At 36.6% G+C, this 17,716-nt stretch overlaps 2 protein-coding genes across 5 annotated transcripts; one reads left to right on the top strand and one right to left on the bottom strand.

The window, feature by feature from the left end:
- Positions 1-7,547: 7,547 nt before the first annotated feature.
- LOC138869104 (uncharacterized mitochondrial protein AtMg00710-like) lies at positions 7,548-7,976 on the bottom strand. The gene has a single exon (XM_070146694.1). The coding sequence runs from the start codon at positions 7,974-7,976 to the stop codon at positions 7,548-7,550; it is 429 nt and encodes a 142-aa protein (XP_070002795.1).
- Positions 7,977-10,801: 2,825 nt separating this feature from the next.
- LOC104225717 (synaptotagmin-3) lies at positions 10,802-16,013 on the top strand. 4 transcript variants are annotated; one of them, XM_009777573.2, is made up of 14 exons: positions 10,802-10,930; positions 11,028-11,182; positions 11,940-12,038; positions 12,110-12,160; positions 12,237-12,360; positions 12,838-12,965; positions 13,067-13,168; positions 13,260-13,334; positions 13,420-13,496; positions 13,611-13,860; positions 14,404-14,775; positions 15,023-15,151; positions 15,245-15,386; positions 15,665-16,013. In XM_009777573.2, the coding sequence occupies exons 2-13, from the start codon at positions 11,072-11,074 to the stop codon at positions 15,371-15,373; spliced, it is 1,647 nt and encodes a 548-aa protein (XP_009775875.1). In that variant the 5' UTR covers positions 10,802-10,930; positions 11,028-11,071; the 3' UTR covers positions 15,374-15,386; positions 15,665-16,013. The 4 variants fall into 4 exon arrangements, with proteins under 4 accessions (XP_009775875.1, XP_009775877.1, XP_009775876.1 ...); XM_009777575.2 differs by having other exon boundaries at positions 10,802-10,934; positions 11,061-11,182; XM_009777574.2 differs by having other exon boundaries at positions 10,802-10,934.
- Positions 16,014-17,716: the final 1,703 nt, after the last annotated feature.

The following is a 17,716-nucleotide window of genomic DNA, read 5'->3' as shown; positions in this document are numbered from 1 at the left end:
AATGTGTTTCAACCTTATATTGACTCGTTTGTTATAGTGTTCATTGATGATATCCTGGTGTACTCTCATAGCCAGGAGGAGCATGCTCAGCATTTGAGGATTGTGTTGCAGCAGTTGAGGGAGGATAAGCTTTATGTCAAGTTCTCCAAGTGTGAGTTTTAGCTCAGTTCAGTGGCATTCTTAGGGCATATGGTGTCCGATGAGGGGATTCAGGTGGATCCGAAGAAAATAGAGGTGGTTCAAAGTTGGCCCAGACCGTCCTCAGCTATAGAGATTCAGAGCTTTCTCGGGTTGGCCGGTTATTACCATCGCTTTGTAAAGGTTTCTCGTCTATTGCATCGCCATTGACCAAATTGACCCAAAAGGGTGCTCCTTTCAGGTGGTCAGATGAGTGTGAGGAGAACTTCCAAAAGCTCAAGACCGCCTTAACCATAGCTCTAATTCTAGTTTTGCCTTCAGCTTCAGGCTCGTATACAGTATATTGTGATACTTCTCGGATTGGTATTGGGTGTGTCTTGATATAGGGGGTAGGATGATTTCTTATGCTTCGCGCTAGTTGAAGCCTCATGAGAAGAACTACCATGTTCATGATTTAGGGTTGTCTGTCATTGTTCATGCATTGAAGATTTGGAGGCACTATCTCTATGGTGTGTCTTGTAAGGTATTTATAGATCATCGGAGCCTCCATCAATTGTTCAAATAGAAGGATCTAAATTTGTGGCAACGGAGATGATTGGAGCTGCTAAAGGATTATGATATTACTATTCTGTATCATCTGGGGAAGGCCAATGTGGTGGTTGATGCCTTGAGTAGGAAGTCAGTGAGTATGGGTAGTCTTGCATTCATTCTTGTTGGTGAGAGACCTCTTGCAGTTGATGTTCAGGCCTTGGCCAACTAGTTTGTGCGATTAGATATTTCGGAGCCCACTCGAGTTCTAGCCTCTGTGGTTTATCAATCTTCCTTATATGATTGCATCAGAGAGCGCCAATATGATGACACTTATTTGCTTGTCCTCAAGACAAAGTTCAGCATGGTGATGCCAGAGATGTCACTATTGGAGACGATGGGGTGTTGAGGATACATGGCCGGATATGTGTGCAAAATGTAGATGGGTTACGTGAGATGATTCTTGATGAGGCCCACAGTTCGCGGTATTACATTCATCCGGGTGCCGCAAAGATGTACCAGGACTTGATCCAGCACTATTGGTGGATGAGAATGAAGAAGAATATAGTAGGGTTTGTAACTTGGTGCCTTAACTGTCATCAGGTAAAGCATGAGCATCAGAGACCGGGTGGATTGCGCTTCAGAGGATAGATATTCGGGGTGAAAATGGGAGCAGATCACCATGAATTTTGTAGTTGGGTTCCCACGGACTTCGTGGAAGTTCGATGCAATTTGGGTGATTGTGGATTGGCTGACCAAGTCCACGCACTTCATTCCAGTTGGTACTACTTATTCTTCGGAACGGTTGGTTGAGATTTACATCCGAGAGATTATTCGCCTTCACGGTGTGCCGGTATCTATGTTATCAAGGTGTGCCGGTATCACGGTGTGCCGGTATCCATTTTCGGGGATCACAATTTACATCACATTTCTGGAAAGCAGTACAGTGGGAGTTGGGCACCCATGTTAAGTACAACATTTCACCCTCAGACGGACGGACAGTCCGAGTGCACTATTCAGATATTGGAGGACATGTTACGCATTTGTGCCATTGATTTTGAGGGTCCATGGGACCAGTTTCTGGTGCTCACAGAGTTTACCTACAATAACAGCTAACAGTCGAGCATTCAGAAGGATAGTAGTACTGAGCCAGATGCCTCCCCTTCTGTGCATGCTTCAGATTCATCGGAGGAAGATGATCTAGAGGAAATGTGGTATGATCGTTATCATAGGATGATCATCAGGCCTGAGGGCAATGAGTAAGATTTAATTATTACTTCTTTATTTTTGATGAATTATAATAGCTAGTCTTGTTTATTTTATATAATTGCTATGTTGCAGGTTCATACCTAATCATCGGACTGCAAAGATAATCACTAAATCTCTTGGCCGGTTTTATGATGCATCCTATGCGACTTGGAGTGAATTTCCATCGGAGATCATGGAGCAAATTTTCAACCAATTTAAGGTTTTAATACAATTCTTATATATTTAAGCATTATATTAACAATATCTTCATCTAACGTTATACATTTCATTTGCAGGCTAAGTGTGCCTGGGAGGACCAACATAATAGTGACATTCTTGCAAATTTTGAGTTCAAATGTCGTAATAGACTATCCAATTCCTTCTATTCTGTTCAGAAGAAGAGCAAGAAGCCTTCATGGGTTCTACCACACATATGGGAGGATCTGATGAGGCAGTGGACCACTGAGAAGTTCGAGAAGAAGAGTGAACAGGGAAAGAAGACCCGAGCATCTAAGAAGGGTGGCTCATTGCACTGTGTGGGTGTAAGCAACATGGGGATTGCAAGGAGACTACTGGTAAATCTTTAAAATAATTAATTCTATTTTTATCAAACTATATTTATATATTTTTATTTAGTTAACATATTTTATTATATTTGTAGGAAAAAAATATGGGAGGAAGATGACTCATGACGAGTTTTTCACGGAGACTCACATCCAGAAGAAGAAGGCACCGATAGATCCAAGTAGATGGGTCGAGGACTGGGCGGAGACTTGATATGTAACTTTCATAACTACTATAACTTGAAATTAATATTTATAATATTATATAATTAATAATTTTCTATCTTTTAAATAAAGGGTCGCTACAAGATTAATGTGAAGGAGTACACTCAGAGCGTCACTGAATGAGCAAGGCGAGCGACCACCCGTTTCAAACGAAGAAGCGCAAAAGATATGGTTGGATGTTGTCGGTGATCCAAAAAAAAGGGATAGCATACGGCCTTCCAGAGGGATTATTTTGGCGCTACAGGGATGGATTGCAAGGTATAGGGTCTTCCGCCCAAGGCGAGGTAATTGATAGGTCGACTATCTCATCTATGGAGAAGAAGATTGCAAAGCTGACAACAGAGCTTGAAGAGACAAAGGCTAGAGAACAAAAGAGAGATAAAAAATTTGATACCATTCAAGTTTAGCTAGAAAAGAAGGACCAACAGTTTAATCTCCTTCAAGGTCAGCTGACTAATCTTCTTGCTAGTGGTGTTTTTCCCATTCCCCAGTCTCGTGAGCCTTCCCCAGATGCTAATCCTTCTCGTTGTGATCATTTGAACCATGCCGACAATGAAACTTCTAGTAGTGAAGATGGAGATGATGCAATACAAAACACTCATTGAATGGTGTGTATTGCAAAACAAAGTCTTGAACTTGTGAATATTTAGTTAGAATAGTTTTGAATGATGATTGTATCGTTGATATTATTTTGTTAATAAACATTTGTATTGTTGTTCTTGTGGTTGGCATTGTTGTTGTGGTTGTTGTTGTTATTAGCGTTGTTGTTGTGGTTGTTTTTGTAGTTGTTGTTGGTTAATTGTAGTTGAATGGCAGCAATGTAATGCTGCTATTATAGGATAGTTATTGGTTGTAATTGGCATGTGGTGTAGCTTAAACCAGGCATATTTTGCCAGATTTTTACCCAAAAAATCGATTGATTTCGATCGGAATTCTCATATTAAAAACTCAGAAATTCATAATTTCCAACCGACTTCGGTCGGTAATTTTAATGTGCAATTTGCAGAAATTTGAAATTACCGACCGAAGTTGATCGAAAATAACTTTATTTATTTATTTATTTTGAAATTATTTCGATCGATTTCCGTCGGTATGTTAAAATTTAAAAAGAAATGCAAAGTAATCAAATAATTATATTTCCGACCAAAATCGGTCGTTATTCTAAAAAATAACTGAAAAATAATTTATAAATTACCGACCGATTTCGGTTGGTATATTTATTTTTCCAGCAAAAATTGTCAGTTAAAGTGGTCAATCAAAGGTTGAATTAACCGACCGACTTCGGTTGGAAATTGCGACCGTCTTCGGTCACCACATCTTAGCGACCACTATTATTTCAACGAATTAAATCGGTCAGAAATTGATCGGTTTTCCTATATTTCCGATCAATATCGATCGATTTTCTTGGATGATTTTTAACTGTTTTCTTGTAGTGGTCGTTTTACCTTCTGAAATGAAAGCTCTAATAAGGAAAAAAGAAGAAGAACTCGAAACTTGGTCATCAAACTTGAAACGGCTACATTTTATAGAGCTATTAGTCATCAATTTGGTATCTAATTTGACTGCTCAAATATTTTGAACATAATGGAACACAATAACATGAGATATTTAATTTCTTTTCTTAGCTATGAAGGCACATACGCGGGCCCCAATTTTTGGAAATTGCATAGAGCATATCACAAAATTTCATAGTCGTACAGCAAGAAAGAAACACATCAACTAGAAATTGTAATGTTTAGAGAAAGTTTATCTTACATAAATCCGATTAATTCTATCAAGAATTCTAATCATGATATTTTCTCCGGTTCACCATAAGTGATCAATTTGCTTTTTTATTTTGATCGAAAATAAGTGTCCATTTATATGATAAAAAAAAATTCAATATATTTTTTCAAAATTACCCGTATGTACGTATCCCTAAAAAGTCATTTACTCCTCACATTTGAGAAGAGAAGTAAGTGCTACTATAATTATGCTACAATATTTAATTAAGGATAGTTTAGTCACACTAACTATTTTTGTCTAAAATTTAGTATTTTCTCAATGAATGTACCCAAAGCAAATTGATCACTTATTGTGGATCGGAGAGAGTAAAGACTAGTCAAATAATATTAATTCCCTCCGATTTTTTATAGATGTCGTTTTAACCAAATAAATTAGTGTTAATTTAAAAAATCAAAAAAGATATTAGTTATTATTTTTTCATATCTACATTTATCTAAAATATCACTGAATAGTTATACATTATGAGAAGAGATAAAGAGAAATTAGTTAAATAAGATTACTTAATGGGGTGCCAAAACTTAAAGCGATATGCAAATGAAAATGTGCAATTGATTTAGTCAATAAAGCTATTCCCCCGATACATATTAACGTCATGTACAACTAATTCATTAATTGATAATATGCTAGAATTACACGTAATTGAATATGTTTTACCTTTACTTTAGTGTGTTTTTAGGTGTTTTGAATGTTGAAAGATGACGAATTGAGCTTTCTTGTTAGAAGCTTGTTATCTAGGAAGCCAAGAATGAAGAATAGAGATGATTTGAACAATAATGAAGCTAAAAGGCAACTTTTTAAGAAATGGAAAATCGGACCAGGCAGTGAAGTAACTTCGAAAAGCACAGAAAAATCTAGAAAATATTGTTGTGAAGCCAAATGTATATAGTGTGAATGAGTCACAACTACTATACCAAAAATTATAACAGCCACCAAATAATAAATAAGACAATAAAGCAACAATAAAAGGAACACCAGAATTTACGAGGTTCGGCCAATTTTGCCTACTTCCTCGAACACAACCAATATTTTATTTCACTCCAAAAATACAAGTGAAATAATACTAAAGAGAGAAGATACAAATGCCTTAAGAAGATAAGAAGGAAAATGAGAGGTGTATTTAAATCCTAAACATTAGGCCTCCTTTTATAGGGAAAAAATCTCAACCAAATATGTCACCCACCGATATGGGACTTTTGAAATTTTTAACAAATCTCCACCTTGGCAAAATTCCACATCTTCAATTTTCGCTCAATAACAAATTTTGGTTGTGTCTTCATCTTCAATCTTCAGTGTTCAACAATGTTGATCAAATCCAAACAATGTTGAAACTTGACCGCAGTCACCACTTTTGTCAGCATATCAGCAGGATTCTCCGTAGTATGAATTTTTTTCACCGTGACTCCACCTTCTTCTATGATTTCTTGTACGAAATGATACCGAACATCAATGTGCTTCGTCCTTGCATGATAAACTTGGTTCTTCGCTAATTAAATAGCACTTTGACTATCACAAAAAATTGTGATACTTTTTTGTCCAATGCCAAGCTCTTTTAGCAATCCCTGAAGCCAAATTGCCTCCTTCACAGCCTCTGTAATAGCCATGTACTCTGCCTCTGTTGTAGACAAAGCAACTGTTGACTGCAAAGTAGACTTCCAACTAACTGGTGTCTTTCCAAAAGTAAACACATAACCAGTAGTTGATCTTCGTTTGTCAAGATCACCCGCAAAATCTGAGTCACAATATCCAACTACAGATTGATTGCCTTCCTGCTCAAAAACTAACCCAGCATCTACAGTATTATGAATATACCGTAGAATCCACTTCACAACTTGCCAATGCTCCTTTCCTAGATTATGCATATATATGCTAATAACTCCAACAGCTTGTGAAATATCAGGTCTTGTACAGACCATTGCATACATCAAGATACCAACAACATTTGCGTATGGTACCCTTGACATATACTCCTGTTCAGCTTCATCTTTTGGCGGCATAGTAGTACTTAGCTTAAAATGGGGAGCAAGTGGAGTACTAACTGGCTTAGTCTTCTCATCTATGCCAAAATGTTGTAGTGCTCTCTTCAAGTATTCCTTTTGAGATAAACAGAGTTTCTTTGAACGTCTATCTCTTATTATCTCCATGCCAAGAATTTTCTTTGCCTCACCCAGATCCTTCATCTCGAACTCCTTCTTCAGTTGAATCTTCAACTTATCAATTTCTTCCGAATTCTTGGAAGCTATCAACATATAGGAGAAGATATATAAAGGAACCATCTTCAAGCTTGCGCAAATACACACAATGATCGTATTTGCTTCTCTTGTACCCTTGTCGCAACATAAACTTGTCAAATCGTTTGTACCATTGTCTAAAAGATTGTTTCAATCCGTATAACAATTTTTCAAGATTGCACACCATATTTTCCTTTCCAACAACTTTGAATTCATCTGGCTGAGTCATGTAGATTTCCTCCTCCAAGTTTCCATGTAAAAATGCAGTTTTTACATCCATCTGAACTAGTTCCAAATCCAACTGTGCTACCAAAGCCAACATAATTCTAATGGAGGAATGTTTTACAACTGGATAAAGCACTTCATTGTAATCAATTCCCTCCTTTTGAGCACATCCTTTTACCACCAATCTTGCTTTGTAGCGAACATCTTCTTGGTTAGGAAATCCTTTTTTCTTTGCAAATACTCATTTGCACCCAATTGATTTCTTTCCCTTCGGAAGATTGGCCAATCTTCATGTATGATTCTGATGAAGGGACTGAATTTTATCATTCATGGCAATCTTCCACTTATCTTCTTCTGAACTTTGGACTGCATCTTTATAAGTAGTAGGAACATCAACAGCTACAATTGAGGCGACACATTCAACCGTCTCTATAAGACGAATAGGTTTTGTTATTGTCCTTTTTGGCCTGCTGGTTGCTATTGATTCAAGTTGTTGTTGAGGTTCCTAAGTTGGAATCTCCCTCTCTACTGACTCTTCTTCCAGAGGATAATCTTCATTTGTTTCCTCCTCTGCTTCTTTTGTAGGAAAAATAAATTTTCCCTCAAACTACACCTGCTTAGAAACACCCTCATTTTGTTTGGTATCTTCTGTTACCTTATTTACCATAGCAGATTCATCAAAGGTAACTTCCCTGTTGCATATTACTTTCTTTGTCATAGGACACCGTAAGCGATATCCTTTGACTCCAGAAGTAATCCCCATAAAAATAGTCTTCTTTGCCCTTGGATCCAATTTTGACTCTGTCACATGATAATATGCAATTGAGCCAAATACGTGAAAAGAGTCATAATCTACAACATGCTTTAAATACCATTTTTCAAATGGTGTCTTGCCGTCAATAGCAGCAGATGGTAGACGATTAATGAGGTGGCATGCATATGTAATTGCCTCAGCCCAAAATTCTTTTCCCAAGCCAGCATTGGATAACATACACCATACCTTCTCCAGCAAGGTCCGGTTCATATGTTCTGCCATTCCATTCTATTATGGTGTATGTCTGACAGTGAAGTGTCGGACGATGCCATCATTTTCACAGACCTTATTAAAATGATCATTTTTGTATTCACCTCCATTATCTGTGCGAATACACTTGATCCCCCTACATGTTTGTTTATCCACCATCATTTTCCATTTGAGAAAAATTCCCAACACTTCATCTTTGCTCTTCATTGTATACACCCACACTCTTCGGGAAAAATCATCAACAAAGGTTACAAAATAGTGCTTCCCACCCAATGAAGGTGTTTTGGAAGGACCCTAAACATCACAGTGTACATAATCCAAAATGCCTTTAGTATTATGGATCGCTATACCAAATTTAACCCTTGTGTGTTTCCCTTTGACGCAATGCTCGCAAAACTCCAAGTTGCAAGCCTTTACTCCTTTTAACAATCCTTGATCTGATAGACTTTTCAAAGATTCTCCTCCAGCATGTCCCAAGCGCATGTGTTATAGCCTGGTTGCTTCTGCCTCTTTTTCGGCACTGGATGTCATTGTCATTGTCCCAATAACTGTACTACCGCGATAATGGTACATATTATTGTTTTTCCGATTGGCCTTCATTACTACTAGTGCACCAGAACATACTCTTATCACTCCATTTTCTGCAATGATTTTGAACCCTTTTGATTCTAGGGCTCCCACAGAGATGAGATTCTTCTTCAAATCCGGTACATATCGAACATCTGTTAATGTTATGATCATTCCATCATGGTTCCTTAATCGTATTGAACCAATTCCATATGAGGTAAGAGGGATGTTGTACGCTGTGTGGATGACCCCATATTCTCCTTCTTGAAAATCCACGAACCAGTTCCTGTTGGGACACATATGATAGCTACAAGCCGAGTCCATCAACCATATGTCTGATGATGTTGATGACTCTGTTGTAACTAATGAGAAGTCTGAATCATCATAATCAGCTATATTTGAATCCATAATGGCCTTTCCATTGTTATGTTTGGCCTTATTCTTCAACTTCGGACAGTCTTTCTTACAGTGCCCCTTTTCTCGACAAAAGGCACATTCATCTTTGTTGGGTCTAGATCTTGACTTGGATTTTCCCTTCCTTGTCGTCGTTTGATTTTGAGGACGACCTCTCACAACCAGTGCTTCTTCTTTTCCGCCCTTCTATTTTTCTCCATTTCTTTGTTCATAGCTGTACAAAGCCGAACATACTTCTCTGAGAGAAATTTCGTCATTTCCATGGAGTAGAGTAGTTTCAAGGTGCTTGTACTCATCAGGAAGTGACCTCAACAACATCAAGGCCAAGTCACCACCATTAAAAGTTGCATCCATATTTTGCAAATTTGTGACCAACTTATTGAAACTGGTGATATGTTCATTCATCGTGGTACCAGAAACATAGTGAAGCGAAACAGTGTCTTCTTCATGTACAATTTATTTTGACTATTTTTCTTCAAAAATTTATCCTCCAGTGCTTTCCATAATTTACTTGCAGAAGTTTTCTTTGTGTATGGATATTTCTGCTCTCTAGCAAGGTAGGATCGAATGGTACCGCAAGCAACACGGTTGATAATTCTTCAATCTTCTTCTCCAATAACATCTGGTCTTTTTTCTTCAATGGCAAGATCTACCCTTGTTGAAAAAGGACATCTAGAACCTCGCCTTGCCACATCCCAAAATGTCCTGACCCGTCAAAAATTTCTACCGCAAATTTTGCATTTGACACAATTCTTGTCATAAGCGAAAATGCCAATGATGACGTATTGTTGACACTTGATGTAGATTCTTCTTGTTTATTGTCTCCCATTTTTGACACAAATATTATTTAATAGCTGACGACACAAATCAAGATTATTTCCTTTCTGGTGTGGAATATCAAACTAAGCTGCAACCACAGAGCATACTCAGACAGAACCTTGACTCAGTTACCAAGACAAATCTTTTTTGATGTGGAAGATCAGACTATGCTGCAACTACAGAGCATACTTAGACAGTACCTTGGCTCTGATACCAATTGTTGCGAAGCCAAATGTATATAGTGTGAATGAGTCACAACTACTATACCAAAAATTATGACAGGCACCAAATAATAAATAAGATAATAAAGCAACAATAAAAGGATTACCAGAATTTACGAGGTTTGACCAATTTTGCCTACTTCCTCGGACACAACCAATATTTTATTTCACTCCAAAAATACAAGTGAAATAATACTAAAGAGAGAAGATACAAATGCCTTAAGAAGATAAGAAGGCAAATGAGAGGTGTATTTAAATCCTAAACATTAGGCCTCCTTTTATAGGGAAAAAATCTCAACCAAATATGTCACCCACCGGTGTGGGACTTTTGACATTTTCAACAAATATAACCAGGCCCTGTGCGAAGCCCAGCTATAGCACAAGGGCAAATTTGCATGTGTTTTATTTTAAGGGACAACTTAGTCAATTGGCTTAGGAACGTGATATAAAAGTTCCTAACCCTTATTTCAGTCATACGCTTGACTTGAGAAAGCAAGAAACACTATTATTGAAGCAAAGTTGAGCTCGAAAGATCCTCAAGTTCATTCAAGAAGATGAATCGAAGAGTGGATGAAAAGTATAACGCCAAATAAAATTGAACAATTTTAAATAGTAAAAAAGTTAATTTGGACCTTTTTTTAAAAAAAAACAAAAAGTGAGTGAGTCCAACCTAAACGTAAAAATAAAAAGGAGAGGAGGGAGTATTTAAAACAAACAGGGACAGAATTGTCATTTAGCAGAATTAGTCATGGAACAAGTTTCTTTTTCCCCATATATAACTAGGCCGAAAAGACAAAGTTCACGTACACGCTTGTGCGTAGCTGTAATTAGCAGCAGCAAGTGCATTGTTTTTTGGTGCAAATACTTGAATGACATTTTGTGTTTCTGCTTTGGCTGTTTTCATATAAATCAGTCTCTGCCTCCATTTAAACTTCATCACCTGCTGCAAGTGCTCTATCTTCCTTCTTTGATTCTATCGATGCCATCCCATTCTTGACTACTTGTGTTTTTCTTTTTTCAATTTCTTGATGTATTTTTGCAGCAGGAATTAATTGATGTTCTTGGAATTTGGAAGGGTGTAATGAAATGGGATTTCTGAGCAGTCTCTTGGGAATTCTTGGCTTTGGAATTGGATTCTTGTTTGGTCTTTTTATTGGATTTTATTTCTTCATCTACTCTCAGCCCACTGATGTTGAGGTATGTAATAAGAAGTGTTAAAGAGTTAATTTTGTTTAATAAGGGTTGGTTTTATTTCCATCTCTACGTGTGCATATGTTTCAATTTTACTTCTGTTAAATTTATTTCCATCATCATAGCTTTGCTGTAATGCTGATTGGATTTGATTAATTACTTCATTCATTATCTACAACTTCTTGTGGACCTGTTATATGTGCATACAAAAAGACTCCATTTGTGTGTGTTAATAGGCTGAGTTGGTATGGTTGATTTATTTTTTTTTAGAAAAAGCTAGTGAGATGATGTTACAAAGCTATGACACCAAAGAGAAGTGGCAAAAAAGAAAGTTTTGGCTTTTTTAATATGACATTTAAGTACAATAGAAGTTCTACTATCATCTGATCACTACTATCTGACTTATCACTTTAGTAAAATATTGTTTGTTTATACATTCATGAATATGTTTTTCATTAAGCAAAAAAGGTAGATTAAAAGAACAAATGAAGAATGAGTAGATTAATGGAACACAACACTGTAAGATGGCAATGAGCGAAATATGTGCCTTCTAGAATATAGTGATTTGATTACATTGAACAAAGGAAAAACCTTCTCTTGGCTTACAAGAAGTAAACACATCAAATTTGTTTTGTCAAGTCTATCCTTTTTGGAATTCATTTCGGTTTGTGTATGGGTCAATAATTCAAAATTCCTCCGTAACTATTGCAGTCTTAAATTTCCTGCAATAGTTATGATACTTACTTTATTGGAATGAGTTCAGGATCCTGTTGTCAGTCCTCTTTGTGAGCTTGATACAGATGCATTACAAGATCTTATTCCGGATATTCCATTGTGGGTTAAAAGTCCAGATTACGATCGAGTACGTATTTCCTTTCATTCTATTTTATTTGCTTTCTTTCCATTTATATGAATGAATTGCTTGTGTTGCAGGTAGACTGGTTAAACAAATTTCTTCAGAATATGTGGCCTTTCCTTGATAAGGTATCTTCAAATTTCTAGTATTTCAGCCTTTTCCAAGATGCACTCTGTTGATTTACTTAGTCTATATAACATACAGGCTATTTGTAGCACAATTAGAAGCGTCGCAGAGCCCATATTTGCAGAATACATAGGGCAATATACGATAACAAAAATTGATTTTGAGACACTAACCCCTGGAACTCTTCCGCCAGTACTTCAAGGTCACTTTCTGATAGTTTCTCTAATTCTCCTTGAACTAATTTCTATATATTCTCTATTTTGTTATGACTTTCTCCTGATGCTATATTAAAATTTAGGATCTCACACAGGATGAATTAACAAAAGAAGAGAAAATTAAGGTTGTTAAATTATACAATTACATAGAAAACAAGGGACGCGTATCAATTTCATATTTTTTGACAACCATAGATATAGCAAAGAGATTTTCAAAAGAAATCCGAGGTTAAATGATATCTTATATTTGAAGTGTCTATGAGTTAAAATTCTCACAAGATTTTTTATGGACGCTGATATATTTTGAGTATATCTCTGTGATATCAACTTTGTTTGTCTGAAATTCTGTTTGTTTGTTTCAGAAGAAAATTCAGACAATTTGAATTCAGTTCTCAGTCAGATCCATTATCCTCTGAACATCGTAGAGTAAAATTAATTTTCTTTCTCATTTCACATATTGGCAGGTCTCAAGGTATACGAGACAAATGAGAGGGAGTTAGTGATGGAACCAGCAATTAAATGGGCTGGCAACCCAAACATCGTGGTGGTAGTAACTTCATCATCTTTACAGAATCTAAAGATCAAATTGCAGGTCAGTACTATCACAGAAAGAATCATCCCTAAAATAATGTAGTAGTTAATATAGTTTCTGAGTGATGTGCTAATTTACATACTGGTGAATCTTCTTTACAGTTGCTGGACTTACAAATTTTCGTCGCACCACGTGTTACTTTGAAACCTCTTGTACCTAGTTTTCCATGTTTTGCTAATATAGTGGTATCTATAATGGAGAAGGTAATCTAATATTTTTCGGCTATTACCATTTTTCCTTTTCATGCATGAATATTGAGGTCACTGAACAATGTAAATTTTTGTTTTTGTTAAGCCACATGTTGATTTCGGACTGAAGGTTCTTGGTGGGGATGTTATGGCAATCCCTGGACTTTATCGATATGTTCAGGTACTAGATTACTGGATAATTTTCTTAGCATCTCTTTGTGTTTGTTCCACTCAATATTACAGCTATGTTTCATACATTTTGGCAGGAGATTATAAAGAAACAAGTAGCAGTCCTTTATCACTGGCCTCAAACTCTTGAAATACCAGTTCTTGATGCTTCATTGTGAGAAACAATTCTCTTGTTTCTCTTACTTCTTATTGAAGATCTCGTGCTTTTACCTTTTTATTTGGTGTCGCCCTTCATAAAGTTGCATGACTTTGTCGTTGCTACTTATAGGGTGGGCATAAAGAAGCCTGTTGGGATATTGCATGTTAAAGTGGTAAGAGCAATGAAACTCCTGAAGATGGATTTACTGGGATTATCTGATCCTTATGTTAAGCTAAGCTTGAGCGGAGACAGCCTGCCTTCTAGAAAAACCTCCATCAAGAAGAAAAACCTGAATCCTGTGTGGAATGAAAGCTTCAAGCTTACTGTGAAGGATCCACAGTCCCAAATTCTTCACTTAGACGTCATTGATTGGGACAAGGTTCGTCTTTCACTCATTCTTCTTAATTCCTCCATTTCCGATTTGAGCCTGAAGATACCTGAAATTTGGAGAAGAAAATTTAATACTCCCTCCGTTTCAATTTATGTGGCGTAATTTGATTGCAAACAAAGTTTAAGAAAGAAAGAAAAACTTTTAAAACTTGTGGTCTTAACTATGCCATGAGACTTTTGTGGCTAAAAAGACATGCCATTAATGGTAAAATTGAAAGTATGAAATTAAATTATTTCAAAATATGGAAATGTGTCATTCTTTTTTGAATAGGCCAATAAGGAAATAGTGCGACATAAAGTGAAATGGAGGGAGTAGTTGTGTCCTAATCGGTAATGGTTCATCAAGAGAGAAGCTTTAGCCTGAAAACATAACTGCTAATGGCTGCAAAAGTATCATTAGCCACTAATTCTTGAAAGTAATGACTTCTAGTTATTATTTAAAGATCTAAGAATGACATACATTTTACAAGGATTTTCTCCATAAGGTGAACTAAATTGGCATTTTGCTGATGTGCTACTTCTACATATGCAGGTGGGAGCACACGACCGCCTGGGATCACAATTACTTCCTTTAAAGCTTCTACAACCAAATGAAACAAAGGAATTCACTCTAGACTTACTTAAGAACTCAAGTATAAGTGTCGCACATGACAAGAAGCAGAGAGGGCAGATTGTCGTTGAGCTGACATATGCCCCTTTCAGAGAGGATACTGATGGTATGAGTGGGCCTTTAAATAGCTTCAGTTGGAAGGAGAATGGGTTGGAAACGACATCTGGTAATGATAGTCCAAGGGGAGCAGGTTTGCTATTTGTTACTGTCCAAGGAGCCAAAGATGTAGAGGGCTCACGTCACAATAATCCATATGTGGTCATATTTTTCAGAGGGGAAAAGAGAAAATCCAAGGTAACGTCTAATATCCAAACAATCTAACCCCTAATGACTTGATCAAAGGATAATGTAAGTTAAAGACATCAACTAGTTTAGTTAGTCGAGGAACTCCAGAACAATCTTCCGGTGCACTAGAGAATTCAGAATATATGAACACGATAATTTGAAATATTGAACAGATAACTACTAGAAACCAATCAGTCTAGGTTCCCTTTGTATGTATTGTCAGTATCATTGACTCGCGTAATTCTTGCTCATTCAGATGGTTAAGAAAACACGTGATCCTCAATGGTGTGAAGAGTTCCATTTTATGCTCGAAGAGCCTCCTGTCCATGAGAAAATCCATTTAGAGGTTTTGAGTAAGCGAAATGGCATCAGCTTTCGTTCAAAGGTACTTTAGAATTACATGCATGTGATTCTTCTCCTTTTCTTTCTCCCTACATTTAAAAGTTAATTGGCTGGTTCTTCTCCTCAATTTATTCAGGAGTCGCTTGGACATGTCGACATCAACCTTGATGATGTAGTTCACAATGGACGTATAAATGAGAAATACCATCTAATAGATTCAAAGAATGGAGTCATACATGTTGAGTTGAGATGGAAGAGCATATGAAAACAATATCAAGGTCCTGATATTTACAGCATTTCTCAGAGATTGAAAAAACAGAAAAAAGTTTTCAAAAGTGATTTATTGAAGAGAGAGCATTGAATCATGCATTATCTCATTTTTGTAAATTTTCCCCTCTTTTGAATCTTTAGATGATGCATGATCTTTGTTTGTTCAGTAGTCATCTTTGATATAGTGATAATACCGTTGCCCTTTTTTTTGTAATTTTATACGCAATTATCAAATACGCGCGCGCACTCACTCTTCTCCCTTTTTTTTTTTGTGCAATTTGTTTAGGTTCATATTGGGTGTGGGCATGATCAAGAATTAGGAGAGAAAAAGAGTTTTTCTGAACTCTTGGGCAATTATGCACATGACCTAACGTTGATCTAAATGATAACAAAGCATTTCTTACTCGTGAAGGTGTAGATACCTAGCTTTAATTTGTCTGTTAAAATGTAATGCTATAGCTTTTGCCTCAATAGCGAGGAGGAGTTTGACGATCTAGTACATATCATATAAGATAGATACTTCCAATAGTATTCCATCTACATAAATGGAAGCATTCAAGAAATAATTATGCCTATGAATGTTGTGGATAATATGTTCAGTTATTGACTTGAAGAAAACAAAATATTTTGGCTTGTTTTTGGAAAAACAAGAAACACTTCATTAGTTGTATATCCAATCACAAACAAAAAATAAAGATATTAGGCAGTCCCCAAAGTGAATAACAACTAAGAAAATTACTACTTAATAAGTTTCTGAACCTGTCCGAAGAAATGAATTTTGGACCTAACTCAACCTAAAATCTAATCATGACTCTTATTAAAAAGATTCCACTTGTTTTTTGGCTGCTAATATATTGTTTAAAGTTTATTACATCTTCTGGAGATCCGTTTCTTATTATTTTAATGTTCAAAAGTTGTTCATGACCATTTCCAATGGCCTGGAGGATTACTTGGTTAAGTCCTCAGAAAATATGAAATTTTTCTTTGTAGTTGTTAATTGGTGTACGTTCTCAGAAATTTACAAGATTAGCATGTTTGGTCAAACTTTTAAAATAGAAGTAAATTTTTTAAAAGTGCTTTTGATCATGCCTAACTATGCCTTATAAAAGGACTAAGCGGCCGTTGCAAATATTATCCGGTTTACAAGTCCGGAGTCGAATCCCAGAGAACTAAGGCTTAGCTATAGTTGTTCAACATCGCTAAGAAACACAAGTCCGAACAATTTTCTAATTATAAAGATTATAATATTTATTTTTATCTAATTAACTAACAAATTTAGAAAGCCGTAAAACTATCAATTAACAAGGATAAGGATTGGAGACAAGATTAAGGAGGTCTAGAGTTATGATTTCCCCTATTGTCAGAATCCTTCCCGCTATGTTTTGTATAAATTAGCCTAAGTATTATCTACCGATCATGAGCGTTCTGACTGCCGTAACTCTCTCCCGAGTAATTACCACAATTTACTATACATATTCTCCCGAATTACGCTAGCTGGCATTAAGTACGACTCACTCGGATCACACCCAAGGTTTCGTTATCCCTAATCTCACCTTTAAACCCTCCGTATTGATCCCTCATATACGTTAGAAGTGATGTTGTACAACAACTACCTAAATATGCACTATCTCCCGAGTAATACATACTAAATAGGCACAGTTTGAGGGACCTTCAATCAACCACAATAATAATATAGTTGAACAAATAGAGAAAATACTATGGCAAATCTATATTAACGTAACAAGAAAATCATCCTCAATAGGTTCCATCAAAACCTTAGATAACAAATTAGCTATTCATAATAGTATGCAAAACTACAATACTAGAATTCATAACCAATAATAGAACTAGGAAGAAGGAATTGAAAAACTCGTAGAAGAATTCTCCGCCTTGCTCCTAGTGTGTTCTTACCTCTATAGGTCTCAAGTGTGTCCAAACTCAATCTCCCTCTCGGTCTCTCTCCTCAAAAGTGGTGTTTTTAGGTCTATTTATATGTGTAGGAAAAGACCTAAACGTGTGGGCCAAGTCCTAGTCAGACCAGGAGACGAAATAAGCCTTCAAAACTCGGATTGGACCTGGCTTTAGGCTGGCCTCGCCTAGATAATGCCAGCTTAGGTCTGGCTTTAAGCTGGCCTCACCTGGATAAAGCTTGGTTAGGCCTGGCTTTAAGCTGGCCTCACCTGGATAAAGCCTGGTCGAGCTGGCTTTTGCCCGACTTCTTCTTTTCACTGTTTTCGAGCGCACTTTCGACGTTTAAGCATCCCTTTAGCTCTACTTTCATTTCCGATGCACCTGTACATAAAATAGCCTCCATTACGCTCAAACAAAGTGTATTTTA

This window comes from Nicotiana sylvestris, chromosome 5 (genome assembly GCF_000393655.2).
Source record: "Nicotiana sylvestris chromosome 5, ASM39365v2, whole genome shotgun sequence".
Classification (NCBI taxonomy): domain Eukaryota; kingdom Viridiplantae; phylum Streptophyta; class Magnoliopsida; order Solanales; family Solanaceae; genus Nicotiana; species Nicotiana sylvestris.
This window is presented reverse-complemented; position numbering and strand designations above follow the sequence as displayed.

What these genes read in the sequence shown, in the direction of transcription:
- LOC138869104 (XM_070146694.1), bottom strand. Translation starts at nt 7,976, where the DNA reads ATGGCAGAACATATGAACCGGACCTTGCTGGAGAAGGTATGGTGTATG.
- LOC104225717 (XM_009777573.2), top strand. Translation starts at nt 11,072, where the DNA reads ATGGGATTTCTGAGCAGTCTCTTGGGAATTCTTGGCTTTGGAATTGGA. An exon ending in CCAGTTCTTGATGCTTCATT is followed by an intron (nt 13,497 to 13,610) that starts GTGAGAAACAAT and finishes TGCTACTTATAG; the next exon opens with GGTGGGCATAAAGAAGCCTG. An exon ending in ACGTCATTGATTGGGACAAG is followed by an intron (nt 13,861 to 14,403) that starts GTTCGTCTTTCA and finishes CTACATATGCAG; the next exon opens with GTGGGAGCACACGACCGCCT.